At 35.8% G+C, this 16,079-nt stretch overlaps 1 protein-coding gene across 1 annotated transcript in view; it reads left to right on the forward strand.

Moving 5' to 3' along the window:
* The window catches only part of LOC306885880 (heat shock 70 kDa protein 12A-like), a 44,082-nt gene that overhangs the window by 14,688 nt on the left and 13,315 nt on the right, over positions 1-16,079 (forward strand). Inside the window, exons 2-7 of the mRNA XM_079442674.1 lie at positions 1,604-1,680; positions 1,890-2,017; positions 5,867-6,053; positions 6,499-6,603; positions 7,207-7,323; positions 12,430-12,601. Of these exons, the coding sequence (XP_079298800.1) occupies positions 1,604-1,680; positions 1,890-2,017; positions 5,867-6,053; positions 6,499-6,603; positions 7,207-7,323; positions 12,430-12,601 (786 nt within the window). The remainder of the gene's footprint in view (positions 1-1,603; positions 1,681-1,889; positions 2,018-5,866; positions 6,054-6,498; positions 6,604-7,206; positions 7,324-12,429; positions 12,602-16,079) is intronic.

Here is a 16,079-nt window from a genome sequence, read left to right on the forward strand (position 1 = left end):
TCATTGTCATGTGTAAATAAGGCTTTAAAGCAGCATGGAAATCAAAGGAATTGGTCCGTTTCACACTCTGGTCATAATACAAGCAATTTTCCACCATTTATGCCCATTTTCTGCTTTCCAATTCCCACACATGTTTGGATTCTCTGTTGTGACTTAAAGAGTCTCATTGATAAGATATGTAACACACACACACACACACACACACACAAAACACAATCACAGCCCTAATCAAGTAGCTTTCAATCAGCCTCCAGGGAGACGTTCACCAATGACGTCGACTAATTACCCTCGCGCAACTTTAATGTGTTATAATGAAGTCCCCGTACAGTGAGCCGTGTTGCCATGTAAACAAACTTAAGTTCCTTTAACCCGCAAATCTATTTGTGGAAAAGTATAAAAAGACGGTCAAGTGTGTGTTTCTGAATAACACTTCACTTATAGGCATTTATCATTATAGACAATCATTTTTACTCATTCAGTATTGATTTTGATGTTCCATTGTCCCATTTTAAAATCAATCTCGGTAGCTGGAGCGCGTGTATGCGGTGAGTGGTTGAAATGAAGTGCGAGCTGCAGGTAGCCAGTCACTCAACCCGTAATTACTCGCTGAAGAGAGCCATGCTCATTCTGTTCACTCCTGCGCTCAGTATGGGGTAAAGGCTTGAAAAACGGATGAACGCTCAGAAAAACGTGGCGTCCCGTGGAGCGAGGAACCAGGGTGCTCGTTTAGCGTTCAGGGTGCTCAGCATCCGAGTGTTTTAGCGAAGCTATTAGGCCCGGCTAATGAGGACGACGGGAATGGACAAATACAACCTCTAATTCGATTCAAATGTCAGTGTGGAGGGGAGCAGCTGTTGCTGTAGTGGTCTAAAGCTCTTAAAGGATTTGATGATTTTATGACCAAATCATGTAAAATGTTAGACTTAAGCGATGCTATAAAAAAAAAAAAAAGCTATGGCCAAATGAATGGTCTTTCAGACAAATTCGTTGAACATTAATTGAGGCTTTTAAGTCTCGTTCCCACTGAAAATAATTTCTAGTGAAGAATCACCATTGATGGTGCCACTTAGACCTGTTCTCCATCTGTGACAATGAAACTGAGCCCTAGAGTGCTTCTGAACGCCATTTAAATGGATTTTGAGAGTGTTTTAGAAGTTCAGTAGGCAGTGGTGAGGTGTTAATTTACAAAAGTGTACCATAGTAACTGTAGTTTCTTTACGACAAACAAGTTTTAAAGTGTTTTTTTGTTACAAATGACCCAACATAAAACAGAGAAACACACCAAGAACCTGTTATAATTGTGTGAAACATTAGACTATATTCTGAATTTCAAGCAAAATCTAGTCATTTCAATATGGAATCGTAGAAATTTGTAGAAATTATGCGAATGGCACCTTAATACAGCTACAACATAATCCAGTGTTTCTCAACAGACAACCCAACAGAAAATTGCTTGTATGAAGGCAAACAAAAATGTCCTTAAAACGCTAAATTCATTAGTATTATCATAAGCTCTAAACAAAATTATTAACATGACTGTAGGCTTGTCTTTGTAGATTGATTTGTTTGGTTTCTTTCTTTCTTTCTTTCTTTCACTTTGCAGATGCAATGGCCACTCCATCTCCAGCCAAGAGTATGGGCGACCCAGGCATCACGCCACTTTCCCCCACACACATACTGGTGAGCTCTGCTTTTTACTACCAGCATGACATCACCCATTACATGAGAGAAATGTCCAGTGTGCAAATGTGGCTTTAATGGAACATCTTATTTACACTGAGCTGCAATTACATGCAACAATTTAACGCTTGACATACTTGAGAGCATCTTTCCCTTTTTCCATTTCCCTAATTTTCCCTCTGCTGCTTTTCCCTCTTTTCTTTCTACAGAAGGACTCAGAAGAGAATGAGCCTACGAGACACCCCTATGTGGTGGTGGTGGCCATTGACTTTGGCACCACCTCCAGTGGCTACGCATACGCCTTCACTAAAGAGCCAGAGTGCATTCACACTATGAGGTGAGACAAAAGGTGCAGAGTGAGGTGTAAATGTGAAAGAAGAGATAAAATGTGATATAAATAGGCCCAGAAGGAATCTGCTAATATTTTTGGCATATTTAATAATATTTTTTTTTGTGGGGGGGTATTTCTATTTACTCTGCATGGTTCATCTCCTCTGCAGACATTAATATGATTGTCCATCCATTAGACGGTCATGTCTCTATTTCAGTCAAACTCACAGGCGTCTTTCTTTCTGGGCACTTATGCCCCATTAAAAATGATTAGATATTATAGTCCCACTGTGTATATAATGGTCTGAACTGTGTAACATTAACCCTCTGGGGTCTGAGGTCATTTTGGGGCCCTTGAGATGTGTTGACATGCCCTGATATTTGTGCTTATTTCAGCTTCTTAAATCATACTATTGACCAACATGTAATTTTTTTTGTATTCAGCACAAACTGTGCTACAATAATATGTGACCAAGATGGATGTACATGTCTGCATTTCTTAGAAAAAAAACATTATGCGTGGTTAGTAAGTTTTGGGGAAAATAATGTAGCTGAAATAAGGCCATAAAAGCCACACTAAATCGTCCTGAATAAGACTTTTGAGTAATCAGTCTTGTAGGCTAGAATATTTACTTCACAATTATGTGAAAATCATTCTGCTTACTCATTCACAGAAAACAATATATTGATTTAAATTTTTAAAGACATGTTTTGTGATCTAAAGCCAATATGCGAGGGAGTGGTAATGGTCTTGAATATTAAGTGGTTCTCACCTGAGAGACAAAGGGCCCTCCCCTAAAGCTGCTAATGGCCCATCAGTGTGACTGTGACTGAGACAGGTACGACAGAGAGTGTGAGGAGACTGAAAAAATGGGTTTTTTAAATGATTTGTATTTTATTTACAACACAGTATAATCAAAACATACATAATGAAGGTCAAAGACACATTATTGTGCACACTGATCTAACCACAGAGATGTGAACAGACTTTGAGTCATTCCTGTAACAGATTCTGTTCAACAAGTGAAACAAATACCTGATATTTACTTATTTCCATGGATTCAAGAAGAAAAAAACACAATCAGTAGCCAAGGATCTTGTTTTACCATAGAATATCAGTGTAGTTGACCATCTGATGTTGGTACGGCGCTCTCAGAGGAAAACATCTTGAAGAAAGTCATCAGGATTCATCTGTGGTTCAGGTACCTGATCCAAAAAAATACAAACAACCAAAAAAAAAAACATTTGTGAGCATAGACTCATGCATGCTTTGTACTATCATACACAAAAAAAGACATTTACTATCTGAGAAACTAATTATTATTGTTTAGTATGTTATTAAAATCTAATTTTGAACAGAGTAGGCAATTAATAATAAACATGTTCTAAACAGACTCGTAGTATTCATCATGTTACAATGTACTCTCATATTACTTTTATTGTTTTATATAGAGCATGAAAACAACAGTTTGGGGAAAAAACAACTATGATTGTGTAGTCATATAGCCTAGTATGCATGATTTTATAGTAACGTTAGCTGTTATGATTCTGCAGCACTAGACTCAAGTATGCTGTGAACCACAAAAGCATGTACTTTGTACCATAAAAAAGGATATTTTATATCTGAGAAACTAATTGTTATTGTTTAGCACGCTATTAAATCTATTTGTGAACATTAAATATTCAAATATTCATTCTTAGATGCGTAGCATTCATCATGTTGTCGGTTGGGAAAAACCTAACTAAACGCGTTCAAGTTTGTCACAATAACACGCTAACTAATGCAAAAAAGAAGCATTTACTTACTCAGATCGATCTTCTGTATGAAGTCTTGCACTTATCCTGTGGTAAATCCAGCCTTTACTCAGCACGTCTTCTTCCAGAAACGAGCAGCAACAGAGTCTCGTGACTGTTTGTTGTTGGGCGTCTCCAAGCGCGCGCGCGCGTCACGTGGTTATTTGCATGTGAACACGAGGGGGCGGGATCTCATTAGAAATAATGAGTTAGACTGGACAGACTGAACATGGTGTCGGTTTCATACTGATTACTTTATCACAGAACATTTGTTTTCGATAACACTTACTTCATTTGAAAGCAGACACTTCAGGCTTTCTATAGATATAACTCTCATGTTTCTGTGTTGAGTATTCGCTGAGTTACACTTCATTTTAGTGACCCGTTACTATAAACATATCGCGGAGACGGAGAAGACAGAGAGCGCATCCTGTTGGTTTTCTTTTTTTTTCCAAAACCACAAAGTTTTGTTGTAATCGTGAGTGTACTCAAAAAAAAGTAGACACTTAACAGTTTCGATTGATGTATAACACTTATTTGTGTGACCAAAATCAACAGAGTACTTTTAGTGTCTTTTGCACTTATCGTAAAAAAACCGAGTTCGTATCGCCGGCGATACGGCGGGCCCCAGAGGGTTAATGTGAATCAGTGTGTGTTGTATATGAGGATGAACCCACAGCTGCTCTGTTACCCTGACCTGACCTACTTGGTCATGTGACCTTTGACTCTAAGGCCAGCTCTCCAGAGTACCTGCTGGGGAGAATCAACCACGTGTTTCCCGCCCAAACAGGCATGTGGGCTTAATTTTAGGCATCAGACTCATGAAACTATGAAAGTTAGAAATAGGATTCTTGTGGATTAGTTAGAAATAGGATTCTGTTAAACAGCACAAGTACATCTATATAAGGTGTACTCACTATATATTGACTTGTTTGAATAAACAATTGTTTAAGTATGAGTGTAAATGGAGGTATAAATAAATATAAAGATTTTCCATTAAAACATGAAGGCCATTTTATATATAAGGATATATTTAGCATTATCTGACAAGCACTCTTGGCAATTAGTTGTCCATGGCTATAGTATTCATATACGATCATGATTTATGAACACAGCAGAGTGGGAGAATTGCTCTTCCTTTGAAAGAAAAGTGCCTGTTAATTTGAACTGTGGTTAGTCTGCTGCTAGAGATTTACACACACAACACAAAAAGCCCAAGGGCTCTGAGATTATTTGGGTTGAACTGACAGCCTAGTCCCTTAATCTTTACATAAACACAGCTTCCCTTTTAAAAACTCAAACTCTTTTACTAACTCTCTGTTTGGAGTCAAGAAGACTGCTGCTTTGAGTTGGTTAACAGGAGATGAAAAGATCGACTCCCAGTCTGTCCTGATTCGACAGAATCCCTGAGTCATTTTTTAGTTTGTTTACAGAGACTGAAATGGTTAACTCTGATTAACTGAAACTTTGTGGACTATTACAACTGTGCCAATAATTGCCAATTGACTTGTTTTTTGGAAAAAAGGGGTCCCCAAAATATATTTTGACATCTAATATGTATAAATTCTAGTGCATAACATAACAAAATATTAAAGTGACAAACATATGATTTATTTGAATTAACTTTTTTCCATTTTTGAAGAGCTAAATTGACATTTTTGGAAAATAATTTACTGGTTAGTCTCAGTGTAAATTTAGTGGGTCTATAAAATCACTTTATTATCATAGGGTGTATGAAGTCAGTTCTCTAATATGATCCTTTTGGCTTCTCTCTATGCTCAGACAGTCTGTAGTCAGGCTGCTTGTTGTGTTTTGCACTGAGGTGCTTCGTCCTGGAAGTAAAAACCCATGAATATTTTAAATGCCTCTATGTCTGTACGATGCTTGTGCTGACTGTGGTTTTATGACTGCCTCGATATGGATAATGAGAATGATGATGCTCGGTTGGGTTGAGTGATATTTTAGGTCATCTTAGGTCAGTTCTTTCCTAATTAGAAGAAGAGGTGAAAGCTATAGTAGCTCAAACTCATCCTCCTGTTGGTTGATTTCTCTTTGTTGCTAGGCGCTGGGAGGGTGGTGACCCGGGTGTGTCCAATCAGAAGACGCCCACCACCATTCTGCTGAGTCCAGACAGGAAGTTCCACAGTTTTGGTTATGCAGCACGAGATTTTTACCACGACCTGGATCCCACCGAGTCTAAGCAATGGCTATATCTGGAAAAGTTTAAAATGAAACTACACACCACTGCAGTAAGGACACACTCATACAGCATTGATTTTTTTTGTTAGTGTTGGACCTGAGAGTCCAAGCACGTATATGCATCGAGGATATTATTGATCATAAGTGTGAGGACATGGCCTCCCCTTAATATACGCTATATGCCCAGTAATGCCAGGATATATTCCAATATTAGTGGCTACTGCATAACTTATATAACAAGTAATGCAAACAAACTTTTAACTCATTACTAATAGGTTAACCAGTCAAAGCTTGAATAACTGGAATATTGCTGTTAATGTGTTTTCTAATTTATGACATTTAACATAAGTCTATAAAATAGATTTCCCTTGCAGAGTATATTTTATTAATTTTGAATGTGGTCATAAGTCTGTCAAGTGTACAAATAAATTTTAATTGATATGTCATACTCCTCCTCGTCTCTGAGAGGCATTATTGTCATTTTATCTTCTTTAGAATCTGTCCATCGATACAGATTTACATGCTGCCAATGGGAAAAAGGTGAAAGCTCTGGATATTTTTGCTTATGCTCTGGCCTTTTTTAAGGAGCAGGCTCTTAAGGTATGTTTTAGTATCATCATCATCAATATTTCGTTTAAACTAGTCTGTTTACATTATTTTTACATGTACTCTGCATGTCACTTATGCTCATCAGGGCTACATTTTTATATTGTAAAAGCACAGGAAATTGTAATATGTGAAAAATTATATAGTAAATGTTAAACGTTAAAGTAACTTTTTTTTATATATATATATATATGTAATTTATTCCTGTAATGGCAAAGCTGAATTTTCAGTAGCCATTAGTCCAGTGTTTACCGTCACATGATCCTTAGGCCAACATTCTAATTTGATGCTGAAAGCATTTCTTATTACTATCAATGTTGAAAACAGTTGTCCTGTTTAACTTTTTTAATTTAATTTAATTTATTTGTAATTATTTATTTATTGTGCTAAATTTTATTTCAGGGTTCTATAATGAATAGAAAGTTCAAAAGAACAGCATTTATTTGAAATACAATTTTTTGAAATATTATAAATGTCTTTACTGTCACTTGATCAATTTATTACATCCTTGGTAAATAAAAACATTCTTAAAAAACTGTCATACTGACCTCAAACTTCATCAGTGTGTCAAAAATGGATTTTTATCATTGGATACAGGAGCTGAGTGACCAATCAGGGGCAGATTTTGATAATGGTGATGTTAGATGGGTCATCACGGTACCGGCCATTTGGAAAATGCCAGCTAAGCAGTTTATGAGAGAGGCATCGTATAAGGTATAACATTTCTTTCTCACAGCCACATATGCACGAAAATGCATGTCTCACTTTAATTAACGATCTAGCTTGAGTTTTGAAATTGGAGAGAGGTCTGTGTATAATGTGCTTTCAATTAATGTAATGATTCAAGAATTTTCACACAAGTTTGAAGGATGGGTTGTACTAGAGCCCTGCACGGGCCTCAAATTTAGGCCCTAGCCCGGCCCTGGCCCGAGACGCCCCGGCCCACGTCCGACAGCTTATCAGAATTACCGGCCCGAGTCCGACCCGAGCCTGTTTATTTTTCCCCTTCTCCTAAAACAGTTTATACTACTGTTTCGGCTATTAAAATAGTTCAGTTTTGTGTTTAATGGCAAAATTATTATATTTCTTATATTATATATATATATATATATATATATATATATATATATATATATATATATATATATATATATATATATATATATTATAATTACTATATTATATTTATATAATTTAGTCTTCTCATATCATCACGACTTGCCTAAAATAAAATCTATAGATATACTAAAAAGTATATAACAATGTTTAAACGTTAAACCTGCGCTATAATAATAATGTGGTCTAGCCTATATCTAAGTTTGTGTGGAGAGTGGAAGCTAAAGCACGCTCTGCAGGACATGGAGGCATCAGCGCAAACACTTGGACTTATTTCAGTGGAAACAAATTAAAATAGCCTAGGCCATAATTTTTTTTTTGATAAAGGTAAGAGTAAACCATCATTCAGACCTGTAAAGGGTCTACTTGTATTTGTGTGCACTCACAATACCAACAAAAGGCAGTTCTTTTATAAAACAAAGAAAACAAACATGATGCGCTTTCTGCCGTCTTGAACAGGAGCGCTTCACAACAATTAACCGAAGCTGAGCGAATACATGCCTCACAGACATGATAAATATATCTATAGAAAGCTTTAAATTATCACTTAACGAAATAAAAAAATCGAAAACAAAAACTTGTATTATAATCTTAATCATAATCAATAAAGATGCATTTCTCTCTAAAGGCGCGTCTAATGAGGAGACGGCGAGTCAGGATCAGCAACTTCATCCTTGTGACACAGACTCAGAAAACATTAGTTTATTAGTAAATAATTCAAATATCTCCTTACTATTTCGCGCAGACACATTCATGGTTTGCTGGGGTTTTGCAGCAAGGTTTAGCCTATTGCATGCATTTGAACGCAGAACTATTCAGCTGCACTGATGTCACTTGCGCTTGCTGCTGCTGCGGGACACTAAACACCATCGAGCTGCTCTCAGTCGCGGCACGGTCTCATGTTGTTTCCACCAGCGCAGCGATTTTTTTTCATCACTAATCGATAGATGTCTATAATATAAAAATAAGGAGAAACCCAAAACAGGCCCGAGGCCTGGCCCGCGTCTGAACTATGACGTGGAAATTGGCCCGAAGCCCGGCCCTAGAGGCGTAAAAAAGTTGGGGCCCGACGGGCCCGGGCCGAAATGCAGGTCTCTAGGTTGTACAAATCCCTAGTGGACGTTTGTAGGTACTGCAGCACTGAGTTGTGCTGTGAACTTCCCCTAGCCACGGTTGCCAAGTCTGCGTATTATACGCGACTTTGGACTTCTTTTTTTGTAAAGTTGCATGAAAAGATCCCTGGTCATGGGTTGCGGTTTTTTGGGCTTATTTAAAAATATATGGTTGCTTGTTAGGGAAATCTGACATCAACTTTATTTATGGTTCACCGTATTCCCCAATGCATTGATTGACACTCTGTCTGCTTGCAGTTAAAAGCCAACCAATGCAATAATATAAGTGCCGTAGCGTAATTTGCCATATGTTCCGCCCCCTCATTGGAGAAAAATCACATTCAAAAAGAAGGCGCATGATGCTGTAATCCAAGCGATGATAGAAGCAGACGTAGAAGAGTGGGATGACTTTCTTTTAGCCTAATTGTTACAATATTTTTGTAATGTATTAATTATAACGGGCTGTAATAAAGAACAAGTAGTCATATCCTAATAATAAGAGTAAATACATTTGGTTCGAATAGCCTGGTATGGCAAGATGTCTTCAATTGTATTTCTTTTTTTAACATTTAAACTTAGACCACATTAGACTACATATTAGATTACCCGTTGACTTCATGAATACACATAAATGACAGCTTAATGATTTTTATTTTTTTCTAATATATTTTTTTAATAATATTATATAATATAATATTAAATATTTTAATATAATATATATTATAATTTAATATAATATTTTGAATATATTTTTGTATAATATTTATTTGACACAGTTTATGTCATTTATTTGATAGTTATGTATACATTATTTTATTTTAAATGGTAGAAAAAACAGTTTTTGACCAAAATAAAGCACTTTCCCTCTGTTCATGGCTGTGGGGACGAGCAGTTTTGTGGTGCTTGGAATTCTTTATAATGAATTCAAAACAAATATTGCCACATTGATGGCTCAAGAAGGTGTAATTGTTCAAATAACACATTGATTCATTTTAAAATATACATATATAAAAAATTGTAACCAAGTGTTTTTCAAGTGTAATATTTCGGCTAGGCACAGAAAAATTGACATTTCCATAGAATGACCCCAATATATTTTAGGCTATAAATATGTGGCTATGTTACAGCTCCCCTTTGAAGCTCTCGTGTTTTTCTCCTTTTCCATCTCTCCAATCCTATTCTGCTCACAGGTGATTGGAGATGAGTTTTGTTCCCACTTTTGTTGCAGTTTGCTGATTTTTGTAAAATAGCTTCTGTTTTTGCGTTTCAGATAAAAGATTGGTTTCAGTTAAATATGTTGCAGGCTAATTTATTGGTTATAAATGATTGTTAATAAATAATATTGATGATAATAAATCATCAAAAAATATTGGGCTTATTTTGGAAGCTGCGGTTGTTTATTTGTTTCGCGAGAGTTGGCAACAGTGCCCCTAGCTTTAGTGAGAGAGTGAAGAAGATAGAGCACTGTTTTGCTGCCATTTCCATCTAAAATAGAACAGGAAGGAGATACAGACATTCAGGATGTAAATAGGTAGAGAGGAAAAGCAGAGGGATTAAAGGAAAAGGAAAGACAGTGATCTCACCTCTTAGATACTGCCACTGTTTGTCTGTTTTCACTGTCTCTCATTGGACCCCCTTAGAGACCCCATACATGTGGAACTGTATCTCTTACTCTCTGTTTGACTCTGTCACTGTTGGCGTCATTGTGATTTGTGAGCGTGTGTGTGGATCTGTGTATGATTAAGGTGTGTGTGGGTGTGTGTATAGGGTATGTATTTGAGCTGTATTAATAACAGATGTAAGTATCTCATTAATATCAGTCACAGGTGACCTGATTACAAGTGGCTAGGCAGATTGCTGTTTATACCAGATATTAATATATCACGTTACTAAATTTCAATGTTATTTACTAGCAAGGTCTTAGCGCAGTGGTTGGTTAACAATTAAGTAATGCTTTACTGTTATCCAGGATGCATCAGGACAGATTAGTGTTTCCCATAAATGTGATGTGGTCACAAGTGTTTCCCCATTTACACATGTACTTAGTATTGAACGTTTGTGATTGGATGCCACTGGTGGGTGCAGGTGTAAATAAAGGCAGTAGGAAAGTCAAAAGGAAAGAGAAATGAGCTGCTTACTATTGCTGCTTATTCCATGTGTGAAATATATAAAACATACTTAAAGCGTAAATATGTAATTTGTTATTTGAACACACTAAGAAACATTAGCTACCTTAATGTGCATTCAAATTATAATAATCACAGCACAGTAGTAAGCAGAGGGATGAATGCTCTCATGCTGAAGAGAGAGAGAGAGAGAGGCAGAAAGGGAAGAAGAGCAGGGTGTGGCCTCAGCTTCTTTCATCTCAATCCAAAGCAAAGACAAAATGAGGCAGGGAAGCCACGAGCGAGTGAGCTACATAGATACCCAGCGAGAAATCGAGAGAACAGCAGGAGAAAGAGCGGAGAAGAAAGGGGAGTTTGCAACATCTGATATCTGCAGTGGGAATTCCAGCATAGCTTACCTTAGGAGCGTATGTGTGTGTGTGTGTGTGTGTGTGTGCAGTGACTCAGCTCTCCATCTGCAGGATCAGGAGAACAGAAAGAAAGGACACTGCATTCCCTCACCTCTGTCTCTTGCTCTCTGCATTTTGCTCACAGTCGCCCCATAACTCACTGAATCCTGCAGCGCACTCAGAGCAGCCATGTCACTCAGCACAGCGTGTGTGTGTGTGTGTGTGTGTGTGTGTGTGTGTGTGTGTGGTGTTTCTTTTATATTTTATATTTTTACACTTCCTCATATTTGAAGTGAGGTAAAATGATCTTGATATATCTGACCAGCCATTTGTATCATGTAAATATTCCTTTACACAAGTAAGTTATGACAGTTAGTAATCTGGTTGGGATGTTTAAGGTTGTGCTGCAATAGCTATTTTAAGTTTATACGTAGTTCACTTCAAGCAATGTCCTACAGTGTGACATATTAATATGACATTTATTTATGCTTTTTGTTTAGATATTAATATGTATATGAATTTAAAAAATGAAAAGTAAGAAAATACAGAAAAAATATACACTTAGAGGTCAGCCTTTAGTATACTTCGCCAAATGGCCTGTCTGAAATTTTATTAGAAAATATTTATAAAATGTTAATGTTTAATTAACTACCAACTTTTCATTCATGTTTAGATTTTAATCTTAAAATATGACGTTAAATTTGATTTATTTGTTGGTGGATTTTATGAGTTTTTGTCATTTTTATTTTTTGGTGTTTTTTTATTTATCTATTTTTATTTCAGTTTTAGTTTAAATTTATTTCCTGTTAGAAATGTAATGCTTCAACTTATGTTAGTTAATCAAGATAAAATCATTTTCATTTATTTAAAGTTTTTATCTAACGTTCATATTTATTTATAGAAGTAAAAAGTAAATGTTCAGATGAGTAAATGTGAATTTATTGGAGTCTTAAAGTTTACTGAGGATAAATGTTAATAGCTTTTATTTGTATGATTTATGTATAGTAAAAGTCAAGATGAGCCTGGGTTTCAGACTCCTGTTTTAATGTCTTGCCACTGTGCTCTGTACTCATCTAGGCTGGTCTGGTTTCTCGTGACAACCCTGATCAGTTGATCATTGCTCTGGAACCAGAGGCTGCGTCCATTTACTGCAGAAAGCTCCGTCTCCACCAAATGGTTGATTTGGACAACAAAACGGCCCTGAACGGTTACAGCCCAACTGAGAATGTTGGGGTGGGAATGACCCAGGGTAAGACACCCATACTGCCTTTCACCATATTACATCTGCGTCACAAGCATTCTGCTGTGAGGATAAACCAAATCATACTCGTATTGTTCCAGTCATGCTCAAGTGTATGTTACAGCGCTTAAATGTTTAAGTGTAATTTTGTCTGTGTGTTTTGATGACATCAACCTTTGGCCAGTGATTAGTTCTTCAAAAGGCCAAATAGGCTATAGTAAGTTGTTGGGCTGGAGGTTTTTTTGTTTAGAGTGAGAGTGATGAGAAAGATATGGCAAATCTAGCAATAATATTTTACCATGTATAGCAAAGTAGTAAACTGTAAAGATGTTTTTCTCATTCTTCAGCATAAAACTACCCTTTTTCTTTTTTTTTTTTTTACAACATCCACTCCTTTCTTAATCAGATTAACAACGCTGTAAACTGATATGGATATCAATCCTAACAGATTAAACTAGCACTGAAATGAGTATTACTCCTAAACTAGAGCTGCAGGACTCCTGCAGTCCAACATGCCTATTAAACTCTCACCGCAGTGAGGGAGAGAAGGTGATGATGCATGCAGAAAACAGTGGGAGGGAGGGAGAGATGAATAGCTTTTAATTTAAGATCATTTTAGATGTCTAATATATCTGGGGCCTTTCCTGACTTTTTTTTTTTTTTTTTTTTAGAGGAGAAGATAAAACTTTTATTCAGTAAAGACAATTAAAGACATGTATTTGGCCTGTCCTAATCAATTTTTTGCTTGCATATATGAAAATATATTGCATATAGGCTATATTAATGTTCAAAAGTTTGGAGTCAATACACTTTTTTTTTTTTTTTTTTTTTTTTTTTTTTTTAAAGATATTAATACTTTTCTTCAGCAAAGACGCATTAAATTGATCAAACGTAACAGTAAAGATGTATAATGTTACAAAAGATTTCTATTTTAAAGAAATGTGTGCATCAAAGTATTTTTATAAATAGATTTTTAAACATGAAAAATATTAAAATAGGTTTAAACAGCTGTTTTATCTGTTTTACTGTTTTGTTGATCAAATGAATACAGCCTTGGTGAGCATAAGACATTTCTTTCAAAATTTAATCTTAAAGGTCCCAAACTTTTGAAACTTAAGTGTATTTGCTACCATGCATGAACACACGATGCTGTTTTGTGTATTTTAACTATGGGCACCTTTACTTTCCCAGGGGTTGATGTTTACATTTTTAAAAATTCTATTATTATTATTATTATTATTATTATTATTATTATTATTATTATTATTAATAATTTATTATTAATTTTTTTGTTATAATCACTTATTATTTTATTAACCTCATGTATTTATTTTTCACTTTGCACATGCCTTTTTATGTATTCTATATATATATATATATATATTATATATTATTTGAATCTCTACAAAATTAGCCATACAACAAATTTAATAGTGAATAGTGTGATGTAAAGGAGTCCACAGGCTCAGAAGTGCCCATAGTTGAAGAAACAGCCTATTACATTTCACAGTAAATATGCAGTGAACACATCCATGACGTGGTATGTCTTGCCAGTTTGTCACACACCAAAGTAAAATGTAATTGTCATAAATGTTTTGTATAGAGGCAGAGCATTTTCTGCTGTATTCCTGCATCTCTCACAGGAACACAGAACCACTCTCTCTATCTTCCAGTCCATTCCAGTTCACCTCCATTGCCCTGCTCATGTCCTTATTACAGACTGACAGCGCATGCACTTACACAGTGGGCTTTATATTAAAAAAAATATTTATATAGTACCTATTTATAGTAAAAGTGTATATATAGTATGCTTAGTTTAAGTATATATATTTTAGAAATGTCAATGAAAAATCATTTTTCATGTGCATTCAGAAGGTAACAGTCATTTGGAGCACTGCTGAATGGTGATGCCAGCATGAGAAACAGCTTTGGCAAATTCACAATCCCCCTGCCTCATAAATTTCTCTCTCCCTCTCTCTTACTAAGTTTGCATGCACATTTATTCATAATCATGTAATTGTTTGAGGTCATGCCTTGCATTCCCTTGAAAAGAAAACAATTTAAATTATAACGAAAAATGTTGACTGTTTCTTAACCACATTTCTTCAAATGTTAATTATTATTGGTGGATGTCAACATTTTAAGAATCTCAGATTTTTTTTTTGTTCAGACACAATCTAAGACAGCTTGTGTCTGAGACCGCTAAAGCACAACTATCATTCCTGTAACCAACTATATCACTGTACATGCGATGACCTTCGTGTGACATCAGTGACCTCAGTCTGATGACATCAGCAGCTCTGTAGTCATCAGCAAGCACATCTGTAACTCTAAACCTCTGCACGTACAAAAAAGGAGTGGCAGAGAAAGAATTTGATCAGATGGTTTTTGTGCTTTTAAATTGAAAATAACAGTTGAAGTAACAATGCAGTGACATAAAAGAGGTCAAAAACAACTAAATGATCATGATGCATCGAAAGGAAGTCTGAAATCGCATTTGACCTTAGCTTATTCTGTTCTATAGATAGAGAGAGGGAGAAAAAGAATGGATGAAGGACAAAAGGAGTAGTGTGTATTGATTATTTTAGCAGCAGTAGTATTTGTGCTCTGATAGCCTGTATATTTGATATTCAATGGTGAGCATTGAAAACATGGTTAATTTTACTTGGCACTGAGAGCCTGAGACAGGAAGTAATTGTGTGTGGCGACCCGTTGTAGAGCAGGGCAGCAGTGAGCAGTATAGAGGGCCTGTCTGTCTGACAGCCATAGATCTCCTCTCTCTCTCTCTCTATACAGGGCAACCAGAGACTGACAGGAGATAACAACATTTCCCTCTGAGGGATGTCTCTTAGAAATGACTGAGCATCTGGATGTGTTCTTTCATTTATCAAGGATGTTCAAAAGACATTCGGAAGTTTGGAGTCGGTAATATCGTTAAATGTTTTTGAAGGAAGTCTCTTATGTTCACCAAGGCTGCATTTATATGACACACAAATACCGTTGACATTTATTCATTTAGCAGACGCTTTTATCCAAAACGACTGACAGTTAAGGAAAATAACTTTTCTATTTTAATGTATTTTAAATTTATTAAAATAAATGTAAAAATGTATTCCTGTGATGCAAAGTTGAATTTTCAGCATAATTTTTCCAGTCTTCAGTGTCACGCGATTCTTCAGAAATCATTCTGATATGCTGATTTGTTGCTCAAGAAACATTTCGTATGAATATCAATGATGAAAACAGTTATGTTGCTTAATGTTTTTAGGATTTTTTTTGTCTACTTTTTTTTATCAAATTAGCATATCCTTGCTCAAAAGTATTCTTTTTCACACAAAAAAAAAAAGTCTTGCTGAACCCAGACTTTTGAACAGCAGTGTATAATTTTAGGATGAAATGTTATCATTTAGGAATCTATGAAGAATCAATATTCATCTGAACTAAATGACGTTTCCTCAAACTATCTCTTGTTGAATCCACAAATGTA

The sequence above is a fragment of the Barbus barbus genome (genome assembly GCF_936440315.1).
Source record: "Barbus barbus genome assembly, chromosome: 20".
Taxonomy (NCBI): domain Eukaryota; kingdom Metazoa; phylum Chordata; class Actinopteri; order Cypriniformes; family Cyprinidae; genus Barbus; species Barbus barbus.